This window comes from Archocentrus centrarchus, chromosome 16 (genome assembly GCF_007364275.1).
Source record: "Archocentrus centrarchus isolate MPI-CPG fArcCen1 chromosome 16, fArcCen1, whole genome shotgun sequence".
Classification (NCBI taxonomy): Eukaryota; Metazoa; Chordata; class Actinopteri; order Cichliformes; family Cichlidae; genus Archocentrus; species Archocentrus centrarchus.
Window position 1 is genome coordinate 956,957 of NC_044361.1, and position 13,848 is coordinate 970,804.

The 13,848-nt window shown below is 38.2% G+C and overlaps 1 protein-coding gene across 1 annotated transcript; it reads left to right on the plus strand.

Annotated features, from left to right (window-relative positions):
- Positions 1–1,628: 1,628 nt before the first annotated feature.
- LOC115793884 (uncharacterized) lies at positions 1,629–13,336 on the plus strand. Its single transcript, XM_030749050.1, has 10 exons — positions 1,629–2,445; positions 3,173–3,264; positions 4,522–4,565; positions 5,457–5,597; positions 6,560–6,673; positions 8,384–9,575; positions 10,078–10,170; positions 10,956–11,024; positions 11,220–11,282; positions 12,399–13,336. Exons 2-10 carry the CDS (start codon positions 3,174–3,176, stop codon positions 12,623–12,625), a joined length of 2,034 nt encoding a protein of 677 aa, XP_030604910.1. The 5' UTR covers positions 1,629–2,445; position 3,173; the 3' UTR covers positions 12,626–13,336.
- The last annotated feature ends 512 nt before the right edge of the window (positions 13,337–13,848 follow it).

The following is a 13,848-nucleotide window of genomic DNA, read 5'->3' on the forward strand; positions in this document are numbered from 1 at the left end:
GGAACGGCCCATTTTTCTCAGGTTTTCAGTGAGAAATGCATGTACAACATGTATTGGCTTCATCCTTAAATAAGGGCCACCTGATTGACACCTGTTTTTTCACAGTATGAATGACCACCGATTGGACTCTACACTGCTATTTTGAACACACCTTTTTCAATTAATTATTCAATTACAGACTCAGGAGCATGCATATCATGAATGTTGGGTCTATTGGTTTTCTATGACTCTACTACACTTACTGGTAAATTGTTTGCCATGTAGTAAAATGACTGATCTAGTTACTCATGTTGGACTGCTATTTTGAACACAACTGTAAATACCCAAACTTTTCTTAACCACATGTCAATTACATTTGTGGCTAACACTAGTTTATTTTACAGCATCTGTCTGCCACACACCAAGTAGCTGCTCAAGTGCCTGGAAGACAGAACCATACTAAGTAAAATACTCAATAAAGAATCAATAAATATTTAGGAGCCCTCATTTTGAGTCTGTCAAAAAGTGCTGAGTGCTAATAAAGTGTAAATGTGTTCCAACATTTAATACCCAAACCATACAAATGAATAAAAAACAAATAATGAAAAACGTCTTCGTCACAGTGATACTGTCACGTTCTGCTGGTGCAGGCAAAGCAGAAGACCCCAAAGCAGGACTCAGAGGCAGAGCTTATACTTAAGCTTAAACTTTATAACGATGAACCAAAGTGGGGCTAGTCGGGTGCCAGCAGTACACAATACTAAACTTCAACATAGCTATGAACATAACATGGCATGAATCACGAAGCACACAGCAGGGCAGGGATGACAACACTGACCAGAGATGAGGATGCAACAAGGAACGAGTGAGAACACAGACAATATATACACAGAGGGATAACGAGGGAATGGAAACAGGTGGGATCACAGGTGATGCAACAACTAAACCCGACAACCAAAAGAAACCCAGAACAGAAAAAATAAAACAATAACACACAGGGTTAAAAGGGCCCTGGACCATTACAGATACAGCTGCAGCTGATCCAAAATGCTGCTGCTCATATTCTCACTAAGACCAGGAAGATGGAGCACATCACCCCAGTTCTAAAGTCCTGCCACTGGCTACCTGTAGCTCAGATAATAGACTTTAAAATACTTCTGTTAGTCTATAAATCACTGAATGGCTTAGCACCAAAATACATTACAGACCTGTTATTGTATCAACCTTCAAGACCACTCAGGTCTTTTGGTTCTGGTCTACTCTGCATCCCCAGAACCAGAACCTGTGTGTATTGTCTGTGTGTGGCCCTTCTGTATTTAGTGCCCTTCCTCTTTCTTTGTGTAATGTTTTCAGTGTCAAGGTCTGCATGTTATGTTGGTCACTTCCTGTTTTATTTTGCATCAAGATTTTTTTGGGCCCCTTATAAAACCTCAGGACCCCCCTTTGTAATTCAGTAGAGCTCCCACTCTCTGTAGCCCCTCCACCCAGTCTCTGTAATGGCTGCCATCTCACACACATCCTGAGATTTGACGTCCCCCCTGCACCCACGCCCATCCCCCCTCAACCCTCCCTCCATGGCTTGCTGAAACTCTCAAACCTTGCAGATTTGACTGGTGTGAAACCTACAAAATCTCCATTACAATGAATAACTTTGTCTCCTGAGGCATTACTGTGCGAGATTACAGAATATTATTAATTCATTTCATAGTTTTATTATTTAATTGATCTGTGTTAAAGTTGTGAAGGCTGAGTTAACCTAGCTGTACTAGTTTAAAAGGTGAATTATCCCAGGGAAAGCTACATTAGCCCACAACGTTTCTCACTTGTAAGTTGTTTTGCATAAACGTTTATGCTAAATAAATGTAATGTGAGTCATAACTGGCCAGGTGAGAGATAGGAGGTGTAAAAAATGTTTTGTACCCCCTTATAAAACCTCAGAACCCCCCTTTATAATTCAGTGGAGCCCCCACTCTCTGTAGCCCCTCCACCCAGTCTCTGTAATGGCTGCCATCTCACACGCATCCTGAGATTTGACGTCCCCACCGCACCCACGCCCATCCCCCCTCAACACTCCCTCCATGGCTTGCTGAAACTCTCAAATCTTGCAGATTTGACTGGTGCGAAACCTACAAAATGTCCATTATAACGAATAACTTTGTCTCCTGAAGCATTACTGTGGGAGATTATCGAATTTTATTAATTAATTTCATAGTTTTATTACTTAATTGATGCGTGGTAACGTTGTGAAGGCTGAGTTAAAGTGTCATTAGTTGTTTACACAGGGCTGAGCCGTCAGCCTCAGCTAGCTGCTTTTTGTATCCAAGCAGGAACTCCGGTTTGTGCCGGAGCCTAAATCAAGCGCTCCTTTATCACTGCCTCACACCTGCACCAACGACGGCATTCAGACCTTCATGCTAATGTCTGAGGAATGAGGAGCATTCTAGCTGTGCCACACTGAAGAAAATGGTAAGGTTCTTCTTATTTTAACAAGCTCCTATTTATTATCTATATGTCATAGTACCAGTTAGATATACTTTTAAATGTTGTTTATACGTATTGATCCATAAAAGCTATATTTCAATCGAGTTTCGCTAGGATGGCTAGCTGAAATTACCTGAGCTACAGCTATTGAGACGCATGCATGTTTTACTTTCCATTTAATGAGGTCCAGCAAATAAATAGAAATGAAAGTGACAATTAACCTAAAAAAAGGTTAAATTAGTTAAATATGACTGCTCTCAAAAAGGGCTTGAATGTAAAATAAAAAAAGGTTTGACAGCTGCAAAGCTAATAGAATAGAAATCATGAAATATACAAGTTATTTCAGTCAGCCCACTTGTGTTATTGAAAAGGGTTATAAATTTTTGCATGTATTCTGAATGGAGAGATGATAGACATGGCATGCTAAAACATGAGGCTGAAGTTAATGGATGACTCATTGTGCATAAAGGTTGATTATGCTGGGGTGGGGCCTGCAGACCACATTACACCAGACCCTACATTATTTGTAGAATGATAAAGGTTAAGTTTTTTTTTGTTTTTTGTCTTTTGGGGGGTTATTGTGAATCAGGAGCTGTGAATTGGGAACTAACTTCAGCATTATAACTTGGGGGCAGGGGCACCTGTTTTAGAAAAATGAATTTCAGGGCTTTGACACTGACTTCTAATCATTACACTTTTTTTTTCTTCAAAGAATGCCAACCAGAGTTTTAGATCATATGATGGAAGTGCCGGTAGCGTGGGAGAGGTTTGACGAGTCTACACCCAGCTGTCCCAGTTCAAAAGGTGAATTATCCTAGGGAAAGATACATTAGCCCACAATATGTTTCTCACTTGTAAGTTGTTTTGCATAAACGTTTATGCTAAATTAATATAATGTGACTTATAATTGGACAGGTGAGAGAAGGGAGGTGTAACAAGAAGTCTAATAAAATTATAATTTTTATTCACATGGTTTTAGTTGCCTAGAAGAAGGTACCACTAATATCAGTTAATGTTTAAGAGTTCTCAAGTTTTTCTTGTCAAACCAGAAAAGACTCAGCACATCTGTCCTTCAACAGTTTTATTTCAAATGCCAATTGTTTATGAATATCAGAGGAAATAAAGATTAGTGATGTCATCTCTGACGGGGGAATAATGTTTTGTTAGGACCCAGCTCAACTGCTTTACTTTTTGCATGCTTCCATTGTTGATTTGTCATGGCTTTGCAAATTTTATTTAATTAGGCTTAGTCTAGTTGTTGTCTATGGAGGACTGAAACTGACATAATTAAAAATAAAAGCAGAAATGTATGTTTTTTTTCTTTATATGAGTTGTACTTTTTACCTTTCCTTGTCTCCTCTTTTTACTTGACCTTATGCATTTCTGCCTCATTATGCAAATGAGGAGGGTTGCCTTCTTGGTCCAGCTCCTCTACTATTGGTCAATAAACAGGAAGGAGCAGGATCCATGTGCAGATCGATTGTGCATGCCTGCGCCCTTGACTTCAGTTAGGCAACCTAAGTATAGTGCGAGGACTTCAGTTCCTCTCAAATAAGGCATTGTCCTGAAACGGCCAAAAACTAGGGATACACAATTGATCTGTACATGGATCCTGCTCCTTCCCGTTTATTAACCAATAGTAGAGGAGTTGGACCAAGAAGGCAGCCCTCCTCCTTTGCATAATGAGGCAGAAATGCAGATGGCAAAGTAAAAAGAAGAGACAAGGAAATGTAAAACGCACAAATGCTTGAATAAGGAAAAGGCAAAACAAAATATATATATTTCTGCTTTTATTTTATATTGTCAGTTTCAGTCCTTCATAGTTGCCAACCTTTAATATTAAATGGATAAAGTGAGAAATCTTAAAGCATTACCTGAATTATTGAATCCTTAAGGGAGGGTATTAATTTCTAATCCCAAATTTAGCATTCGTGACCTAGGGATAAGGCCCAGAACTATTTTGAGAAGAACAAATCTAGATGCACAACCTCTGAATGGCTTCAAGGTGACCAGTTATTAAATCAATTAACTTTTTTCTCTTTTTTTTTTTTTAAATTTCAGCCACTGATGAGACAAATGAGCTTGATCCTGAACAGAGGCAAAAGGTAAGTGTGCCTATGAAGAAGTCCAAATGATGTGACACTATTTCAGTTTAATTCTAGCTCACTTGTACTCTACATACTGCAAAGTTGATTTAAATCTTATTCTAAATTTAAGTTTGGAAAGGTTGCTTTCTAGTCTTAACCACTGAACTTGACCAAAGTATTCATCAGTATTTTCAATAATACTTTTCAAATCCTACAGTGGTGATATCTATTTTCACTGTAGAGAGGTTGCCTATATTGTTATGTAGAGAAATGCCTAAAAAAGATAAACTGGAGTAAAAGGTGATGTCTAAAGTCCCTGACTTGTGATATAAGCTTGTGGTATTGAGTTTGGGAGTAAGCTATATCTTGAAAATATGCCTCCAACCAAGCTGACATTTCAGGTGTAAAGCAGATGTTATGTCTGAATCATAGATGACCACTGAAATCAGGCCCGTTAAGACGTCTCTGATTTTGAAAATAATGTGAATTTTTTTTAAAGCCACACTGCTTCACTTTTTTGGCTTTTTTAAAAATTGATCACAAGAAGTTTGAGACACATGAGATCACTATCTGTGTTCAAACTGTCAATAGATAAATGCCTAAAACAGGGATCTGCAGCTCAGGTCTCCGAAGGCTGGTTTCCTGCTTGTTTTAGATGTTTGCCTGCTCCACTGCACTTGACCAAAATTGATCTTTAACAAATGTGTGATAACAAGCTAGTGGAGAACCATTTGATTTGAATCAGGTGTGCTGCTGCAGGACAAGAGTTGCTGATCCTTGACTTAAAGTTTCATCTGGATGCATCATTGTGGTCAGGTTTCAGTTCCATCCGATGTCTTTTACTGTGTTTCTGGTCTGTTTCACCTCAAAAATGTGGACATTTACAAATGCTTGTTTTCTGTTTTATAGGATCAAACACGTCACACTTGTCGCCTCAAGAAACTCAAAGCCCATCATGATAAATGTGAGGCTCATTACAAGGCAGCCTGTGTAAAGATGGCAAATGAAGAGAAGGAGAGGACGTCTTGTCTACATGAGAAGGGTTTAATGGTTAGTTTTGCTTCACCGTTTTTCTGATTTACATCCCAGAGATGAGAACTGTTATGGGTGTGTCATCAGTAAATGTACCAGAGTATGTATGGCTTGAGCTGTTTTGACTTAGTTTTGTAAAAATATTTTGTAAAATGGAGTTGCAAATTTCTTAGTACCTGCTATAATTATGAAATCAACTCAAATTTAAACAGCCATAATTAATGTTTGATAAAACAGTCTTTTCAACTTTAAAACTTTCATTAAACAAAAATTGCATTCAGTTATCCATTACAAGACTTCAAATGGCCAACATCATGATGCAGACACTGTGCTTATCAGAAGAAATGCATGTGGTGGTGGCAGCTGAGCAAAATCACGTTGCAGATGAATCTCTGCAACATGAAATTTGAGAACGTGCACAGGAGCTTTCTTTGAGGGGGACCCACCTTTGTCATTCAATTAATTTTATTTATATAGCGTCCATTACAATACAAACATGGACTAATCAGGACTAAACTCAAAACACTCTGAAGGATTTATTATCTGCCAGTCTATGAAATTTTCATGGCCTGTCAAATTAAACTATAAAATCAATTTACATAGTTTCAGTGTCTTTTAACCTAAACTTGGTGGGTAGGATTAGTCGGCAATGAATACCAAAATCCAGAAGTATTTGGCAGTGGTCAGTGCCTACCTCCTGTGTGGGTGATAGGTGAACTGTGGCCCTGCTGCCCCCCTTCTGGAGGCATTGCTTTATTTCTCCACTTTGTAAAAAAGTACTGTGCATTGTGATATTGTACACCATAAGATTCAGAAACTCAAGTTTAATCTGAAGGACCCTTTGCATTTTTGGTGCTGTTGAGAACTGACATCTTTGGAATTTTTAAATACCTTGATACAGTTAAAGTTAGCTCTGTATTGAAGCATTGCATTTCATTTTGGGGTGGACTAATTTAAGTGTTAAACTTCTCAATTTTTAGCAATCACAACAGTCATCCAGTGAGAGTGACGATACCATCATCCTTGGTCCAACACCAGCTGCAGTAATCCAGGACATGAGTGTGCCTGAGCTCGCCAGAACCAACAGTTTGATTGTAAGTTTATCTACAAGCATCATAGTCTAACCTAGGAGGTACTTGGTTTGTTATTTTAACTGGTATCACTATTTTACCCTAATATTAAAACTCACTTGGGTTAGAAATTCTATTTTTCCTGGATTATTGTATTGTTTTATTACACTATTTAAAAGCAAATTGTCTAACTCAGTTAGTGGCCATGTGCTGGTAAATCTGTCACTTTTTGGGGTAACCTTGTTTGTTGGTGGGAATCTTTACTCATGATTTGATTATGATTAGTAAGTTAATTTCATTTCTCTAAATATGGATTGTGATGCATTTGCCTGAAAAAAAAAAGACAATTTTTTTAAAAAAGTGAAGAAAATTAATAAATCAAAGGAACCCATTATTTTTTTAATATGTCCTCTATTTTTGACTCTCTTTCCAAAGAAATTAAAATTATTTGTACCATAAGAATAACCTAAGCTTGTTTTTAGCGTAAGACATTTACTCCCAAAGAGCTTTCCTAGTCACAGATTTAGAGATACAAAATCAAGTTAATTTTACACACACACAAAAAAAAGTTTTAATGGAGGGAAAACTGTAGCATTTAAAATCTAAGCTTCTTTATAGGACATATTGCTGTAAAACATTCAGCAACTTCCAGTTCAGCTAGTCTCTTTATGATTTTATGGATGGTTGAAAACAAAGTTCAGGGGATGCTTAAAAAAGTTGAAAAAACATTTGAGCTCCAAGCACCGAAAAATAAAAAAATCATACCACTATTGGGAGTTTTTCTTTTTGTTCAACTTTCTTTAAATACTAGTTGTAAATTTTTAGATTCTTATGATTTGGTTTTATATTTGAGAGAGTATCTTAAAGTATTCTTTTTTTTTTTTTTTTTAATCCTTTTAGTTACACGAACAAATGCTTGGATACACAGAAGAGGCTCCATCAAGTTCTGAGATCAGTGAGGAAGAGTATATTCCTGAATCTGCTGAATCTGACAGTGACAGTTCAGTAGATGTTAAACAGCTTAAGGGGAGGAAGAAAAGAGCCCAGAAAACAACTTCAGCTTCTTCTCTGGAAGTCCAACCACTTAAGAGAAGGCGTGTGACCACTTCTTGTTCCTTGGCTGCAAAAGACCCTGGAGAATCTTCTTCAGCTGATGTGAATGACCCTGGAGAATCTTCTTCAGCTGATATGAATGACCATGGAGAATCTTCTTCACCTGATGTGACAGTCATGACCCTGAAGAAGAAGGAAGATGGCAGTAGGGTTTACAATAAAAGGTATTATTGTGTATTTTGTAATAAACCTTATAGCAAAATGTCACGCCATCTAGAAGCAAAACACAGTGATAAACCAGAAGTGGCAAATGCACTGAAATGCCCCAAAGGCTCTAAAGAGCGATGGCTGCAGTTCTCTTTATTGAGAAACAAAGGAAACCGTGCCCATAATAATAAAGTGATTAAAGAGGGAAAAGGAATGGTCATACCCCGTCAACAATCCACCAAACCTGCAAAAGCTGCTGATTACTTGCATTGCATCAACTGTGAGGGTTACTTCAAGCGGAAATCCTTGTGGAGTCATATGCGGAGGTGTAACCTCAGTCAAAAAGTCAAAGGACTTAAGCCAGGAACATCTCGAGTCCAAGCCCTTTGTAAATATGCAGAGCCAGTACCTGACAGTGTCAATGCACAATTTTGGAAACTAGTACTTAACATGCACCATGATGACATAACAAAGGTTGTCCGCAGTGAGAAGTGCATCTTGAAATTAGGAGAACATTTGTTCAATAAACATGGCCAAGATGTTACAAGACACGAATACATCCGACAGAAGATGCGTGAGACCGCACGAGTTGTTCTGCAAGGACAGAAAGATGGCAAGTTGGAGATGCTGTCAGATTTCTTTGTGCCAGCTAACTTCCCTCACGTCATAGATGCCGTTCAGAAGGTGGCTGGCTTGGACGAGAGAACAAAAGTCTTCAAAACACCATCTTTAGCACTCAAGTTGGGTCACAACCTCAACAAAGTGGCCAGTATTCTTGAATGTGAGGCTATGATCTCAGGCGATGAGAATACCATTCAGAATGTGCGAGTTTTCAAACAGATCTGTGAGACCAGATGGAGCGAGTGTGTCTCTTCCTATGCCCTTAGGACTTTGAATGAGGCTAAATGGAATGCTCCTCAGCTTATTCCCTTTGCTGATGATGTCAGAAAAATGCATCAGTATCTTGACACAAAAAGGATTGAGTGCCAGAGAAACCTGAAGGAAGAAGCAGTAAAGAAGAACTGGGCTGAACTTGCCAAGATCACACTGTGTGAGGTGATAATATTCAACCGGAGAAGAGAGGGAGAAGTATCCAAGATGCCTCAGAATGCTTTTACTTTGAGAGATACTTCTGTCACCCATCCAGATGTGGAGCTTGCTTTGTCAGAACTTGAGAAGAAGCTGTGTAAGCACTTCCAGCGAATTGAGATAAAAGGCAAACGCGGCCGAAAGGTTCCCATTCTCCTCACTCCTGATATGGCTTCATCGATGGAGTTGCTTGTACAAAATCGTCATCATTGTGATGTGTTGGATGAAAATCCGTACATGTTTGGCAGACCACAGACTCTCAATCACTTCAGAGGATCTGATATTATTCGTGAGATAGCTCAAAGCTGTGGAGCAAAACACCCAGAAGCATTGTCCTCAACCAAACTCAGGAAGCATATGGCCACCATGTCAAAGGTTCTTAACCTAAAGGACAATGAAATGGATGACCTGGCTGACTTCCTAGGCCATGACATTAGAGTCCATCGTCAGTTCTACAGATTGCCTGAAGGTACATTACAGCTTGCAAAAATCAGTAAAGTGTTGCTGGCGCTGGAAAGAGGACAGCTCTCCAACTTCAAAGGAAGAAATCTGGATGAGATCAGCATTGATCCACAAGGTAAATTGGTGTGATTTATTAGTGAAGATTTAAGTTGACCTCCTGGCATGGCAGATTTTATTTATTTTAATGATGTTTTTTTTTTTTTCCTCTTTGAAATTTTTTTTTTTTTTTTTTGAATTTGGTGAATTATAACAATACTTTTTATAAATGAATTGCGTGTGAGAAATTGACACCTGTAGGAACAAGTAGCCCAGTGGGCACTTTTACATATTATATAGTCTAATTCTTGTAGTCTTTGGTAAGTTTTTTTATTATTGTTTTGTTTGTTTTAACCTTTGGTCAATTTACCACATAATTTCCCATTGCAAATTGCTCACTTGAATGGTAATAAAACAAGGAATAGCGCTAACTTTTTGATGGCAGCATATATATATTTCATTATTAGTTGCTTAGTACTAGCTCTATCATTACTCCTTCTTTTGGCCTTTTTAGTTTTGCTTAAAGTGGCTTTAGACATCTAATAGTTTAATATGATGGATGATGTTACTTTGTTTTTCAGAGAAAATGTCTGTGGACAGTGGATCAGACACTGAAGAGGAAGAGGTTGACTCAGCTGAGAGGGATCCTGCAACTTCATCTTCCAGATCACCAGGTATGGATGAAATTGTCAATTAACGATAACTGTATTTTCATGACACTTTTGCACAAAAGAAAATCATATCTCTGAAAGTTCGATAAAGACAGTGCTGCAGGGGGTCAGTGTTTCCACTGATCGCTGTTTTTCGAGTGTGTGTGTAATTCTTGTAACTCTCTGTATCTTGTCCTGCGAGACTTCTCTTCAAAACAATGAAAAACAAAATCTTAACATTGAAGAAAATGGACTAATGATTAGGTCGTGTTACAGCACAACTACATCATATTAATTAGGCCAAAAACAGTTGGAAACTAGATTTTGATGACTTTAGATTGACTATGTCACATCCAGGTCTGCCAGAGATGTGGACATGTGAAAAAAGTGTTTCCATAACACTTTTAACATTTTTCAAATCGCCTGAAAACCCACCTCCTGGAAGCATAAAAAGGTTAATTCGATATTGAGGAGTGTTTTGAAAAAAAAAAATTAGTGCAGTTTCCATTACAGGATTTCTTTTTTTGATATTTGGTTTTACGCAAATCCAGGGATCATGGAAACCTGTCTAATGATTGACAGTTTCATCCATAAAAGGAAGACTGTTTTAAAAACTGTTGCTAACAGCGCAAAACTAAATGTTGATGGTGAAAATTAGATTACAATGTCAGCAGCTTCTGATTTAGTGCTCTTAAGAATTCCTAAGAAGGTCAGCTGTTAAACTAGTCATTTAAGATGCTTGTATAAAGCAAACACACTGACTGCTTACTGTTTAATACTCATTTACTTAATAGACCTGCTTTATTTAGATCAATTTGGGGTGACCAGGAGATGCACCACTGAAGGTGGACAAAACAAAGATCTGCCTTCAGCCAAAGGTAAGAATATTTCTAAGTGGAAAGAAAATGAGATTGCAGATTTCTGATAAATATTGGACCTTTAGAGGCCACTGTCCTGTATCCTTACTCTTCTTCATGCATGTTCTTTTTGGCTTCTAAGTTTTTCAATTTATTCTGTACCTGATGATTTTCTCAAAGTTGCATATATATTCTGAGTTTTGTTTTGTTTCATAGAGAGATCAAATGACAAGGTACCGGTGGCCATGGAAGTCTCTGGCAACTCCAACACAACTAAAGGTAGTTTGTCTTCAAACTTGGAGATTATAAATGGGCAGAAGCGTTAAAAATGTTGCCAGACAGACATCTTTCAAACCGAAGAATTTACTTGACTTCTAATTGTTATCATAAAAAGAATAATACCCATTGGGTCCAATGTCTTGATAACTGAATTTTCCTCTTGTAAGCCAGGCTTGAAAACACGTAAACTTTTACTTATTTTTTACAAGCATTTACTGTCACTGTTCAATGAATACTTCACATTAACAGGTGTAAACCTATTTCCAATATTTCCTCCATCTGTTATTGAACTAAACCAATGGGAAATTTATTAACAGTTCACAACACTTTCTGTGTGGTGTTAATCTGAGGTTTCTTCGTTTTGCAGCCTGGTGAAGACCAGATGATGTCTCTACACATAAAACTTTAGAATAGCTTTTTTTTTTTCATTTGACTGCATACCCTCAAGCAATAGTTTGGTTTTATTTCTTCTCCCCTTCTTCCCCACTAATTTCGCCTTGAACTGTCTTGGAACAGCAAACTAACTAGCATCATCCAAGGTAGTTTGGATGATTAGCTTAATCTTTTTGTTTAACTGCACCAATAACATTTTCAACACCACTTTTTTTCCACTGTAGTGTTAAAACTGCGCAGGCCCTGCTGAGTTTTCCCAGGCTGGACTCTGTGAAAAAGGGAAATTTGGGCTTCATCCATTAGAGTGCCCCACTTATGTTGATGCTCTCTTAACTCAAGTCCACAGAGTCTCTAGCCACCATCAAATCACTCAAAACCTTTCTTTTGGTGAAATCCTTTGGAAATGTCTGATATATTAAGCAATTTTGTTTTTTTTAACATGCCCCTGACCTTAATCATTTATTCTTGTGATGTACTTTGAACAATTATTTCTCTCCTGTACCTGCTGATGCTTTTATAAGTGCTGGTGAAACTTGTGTCTTGATTTATTACCAGTTGTCAGCTTCAACAAGTAATACACCCACCCCCAATAATACTTTTACTGCAGTGTGCTGCTGCTGTGGTGAAGAAATGTTTTCATAATAGCATATAACTTGCCCTGTCACAAAGATTGAAACCTTTTTTTTCACTGAAGAATGCTTACGCCCTCTAATCATTTTACAGGGCCATCACATAGGAAGAGAGTGAAGTGGAGCCAAGAAGAAATCCAGGCGGTGGAGAAAACGCTCATGGACTGTATTGACTCTGGAACGGTTCCTGGGAAAGCCCAGTGTATGAAGTGCATTGAAGCCTCACCAGTGGCCCTTGAGAACAGGACATGGCAAGCGGTTAAGTTCTATGTGAAAAATCGCATAGATGCATTAAAACGAGAGACTTTCACAAAAAGGTAAGCGTTGACCTTTTATTAAAGTGAATGGAAACGGGCCATTTGTTAGTACCATAACCACGCCAGTTCTGTTTGGAGTTTGAAAGTTTTGAAGTTTTGGGACAGCTGCAGTCAGGTTTTGTAATAGAAGTATGTATACATATTGCATGTTCATGTTTATGAATACGTATTGATGAATACATAAATTTTTATTTTTTCATTTGTTTTACATGTTGGCTTTTATGTATATTTTTTTTGCCACAAGATTGAAATATTATAAACTGTGCAATAAAATGGTTTGCATAAAACCAGAAAGGAGAGTCCAGTATTGATGGTTGGCAGTAAACAGGTTACCAGTACTTAAAAATAATTTTTAACAAAAAAGAATCAAATATAATGTGGTTTATTGACTTATTTATTGCTTATATTTGACATCCTCATATATCTCAGTGGTCCCTAAAACTTAACAGTGCCACCTGGTGGATAAGTCAAATGAGCAGGTCCCCATGTGGAGCCAAAAACCTGAAAGATTAAAATTTTCTAAATTTGATTATTTTTTATATTAAAGATGATATTTCATGTTCAAAAAAATAGAAGACTAAAATTAACCTAAAACCAAGCCTCTAGATCGTTTAGAAAGTTGGGTCCCCACGTGTAACCACCTAGTCAGGGGCCTAAAGAGAGTCCCCACGTTTGAGGAAAAACACGTATGTGTGTGTGTGTGTGTGTGTGTGTGTGTGTGTGTGTGTGTGTGTGTGTGTTGCTGAGCTCTCTCTTTCCCTTCTCTCAGACTGAGCCCTCGCGCACACATTGACCTCAGCAGTTGGTGCAAATAAAACGCTGCGACACCGATGATACCGAGCGGCTCCCGTGTGACTGCACCCGCTCTTCCCCGCTGATCTGAAGATCACATCCTCAGCCCAGTTTTCCAGCTGAAAAGGCAAAGGCAGGAATGAATGAAGAATTTCAGTTCCATAAAGAAACCCTGTTTGAGAGGTGACCCAGAAACACGAGGCAATAACAGGTCTAAAGTCCACACACATCATTCATCACCTGTGTGCACAATTATCCATGGCAGAAAAATGACCTTTCAGTGAGGTTATCCAATGAATTCAAGGAGGATAAAGTCTCATATTATGATCCCAGAGGATGGCAGAATAATTCCTGTGAGGCATCCTGAAAGCCTAAAAATCTGACACTCCAAACGGAGCCGATTCGGGTCTTATATTTATTTCTGTGGGGTGGAGT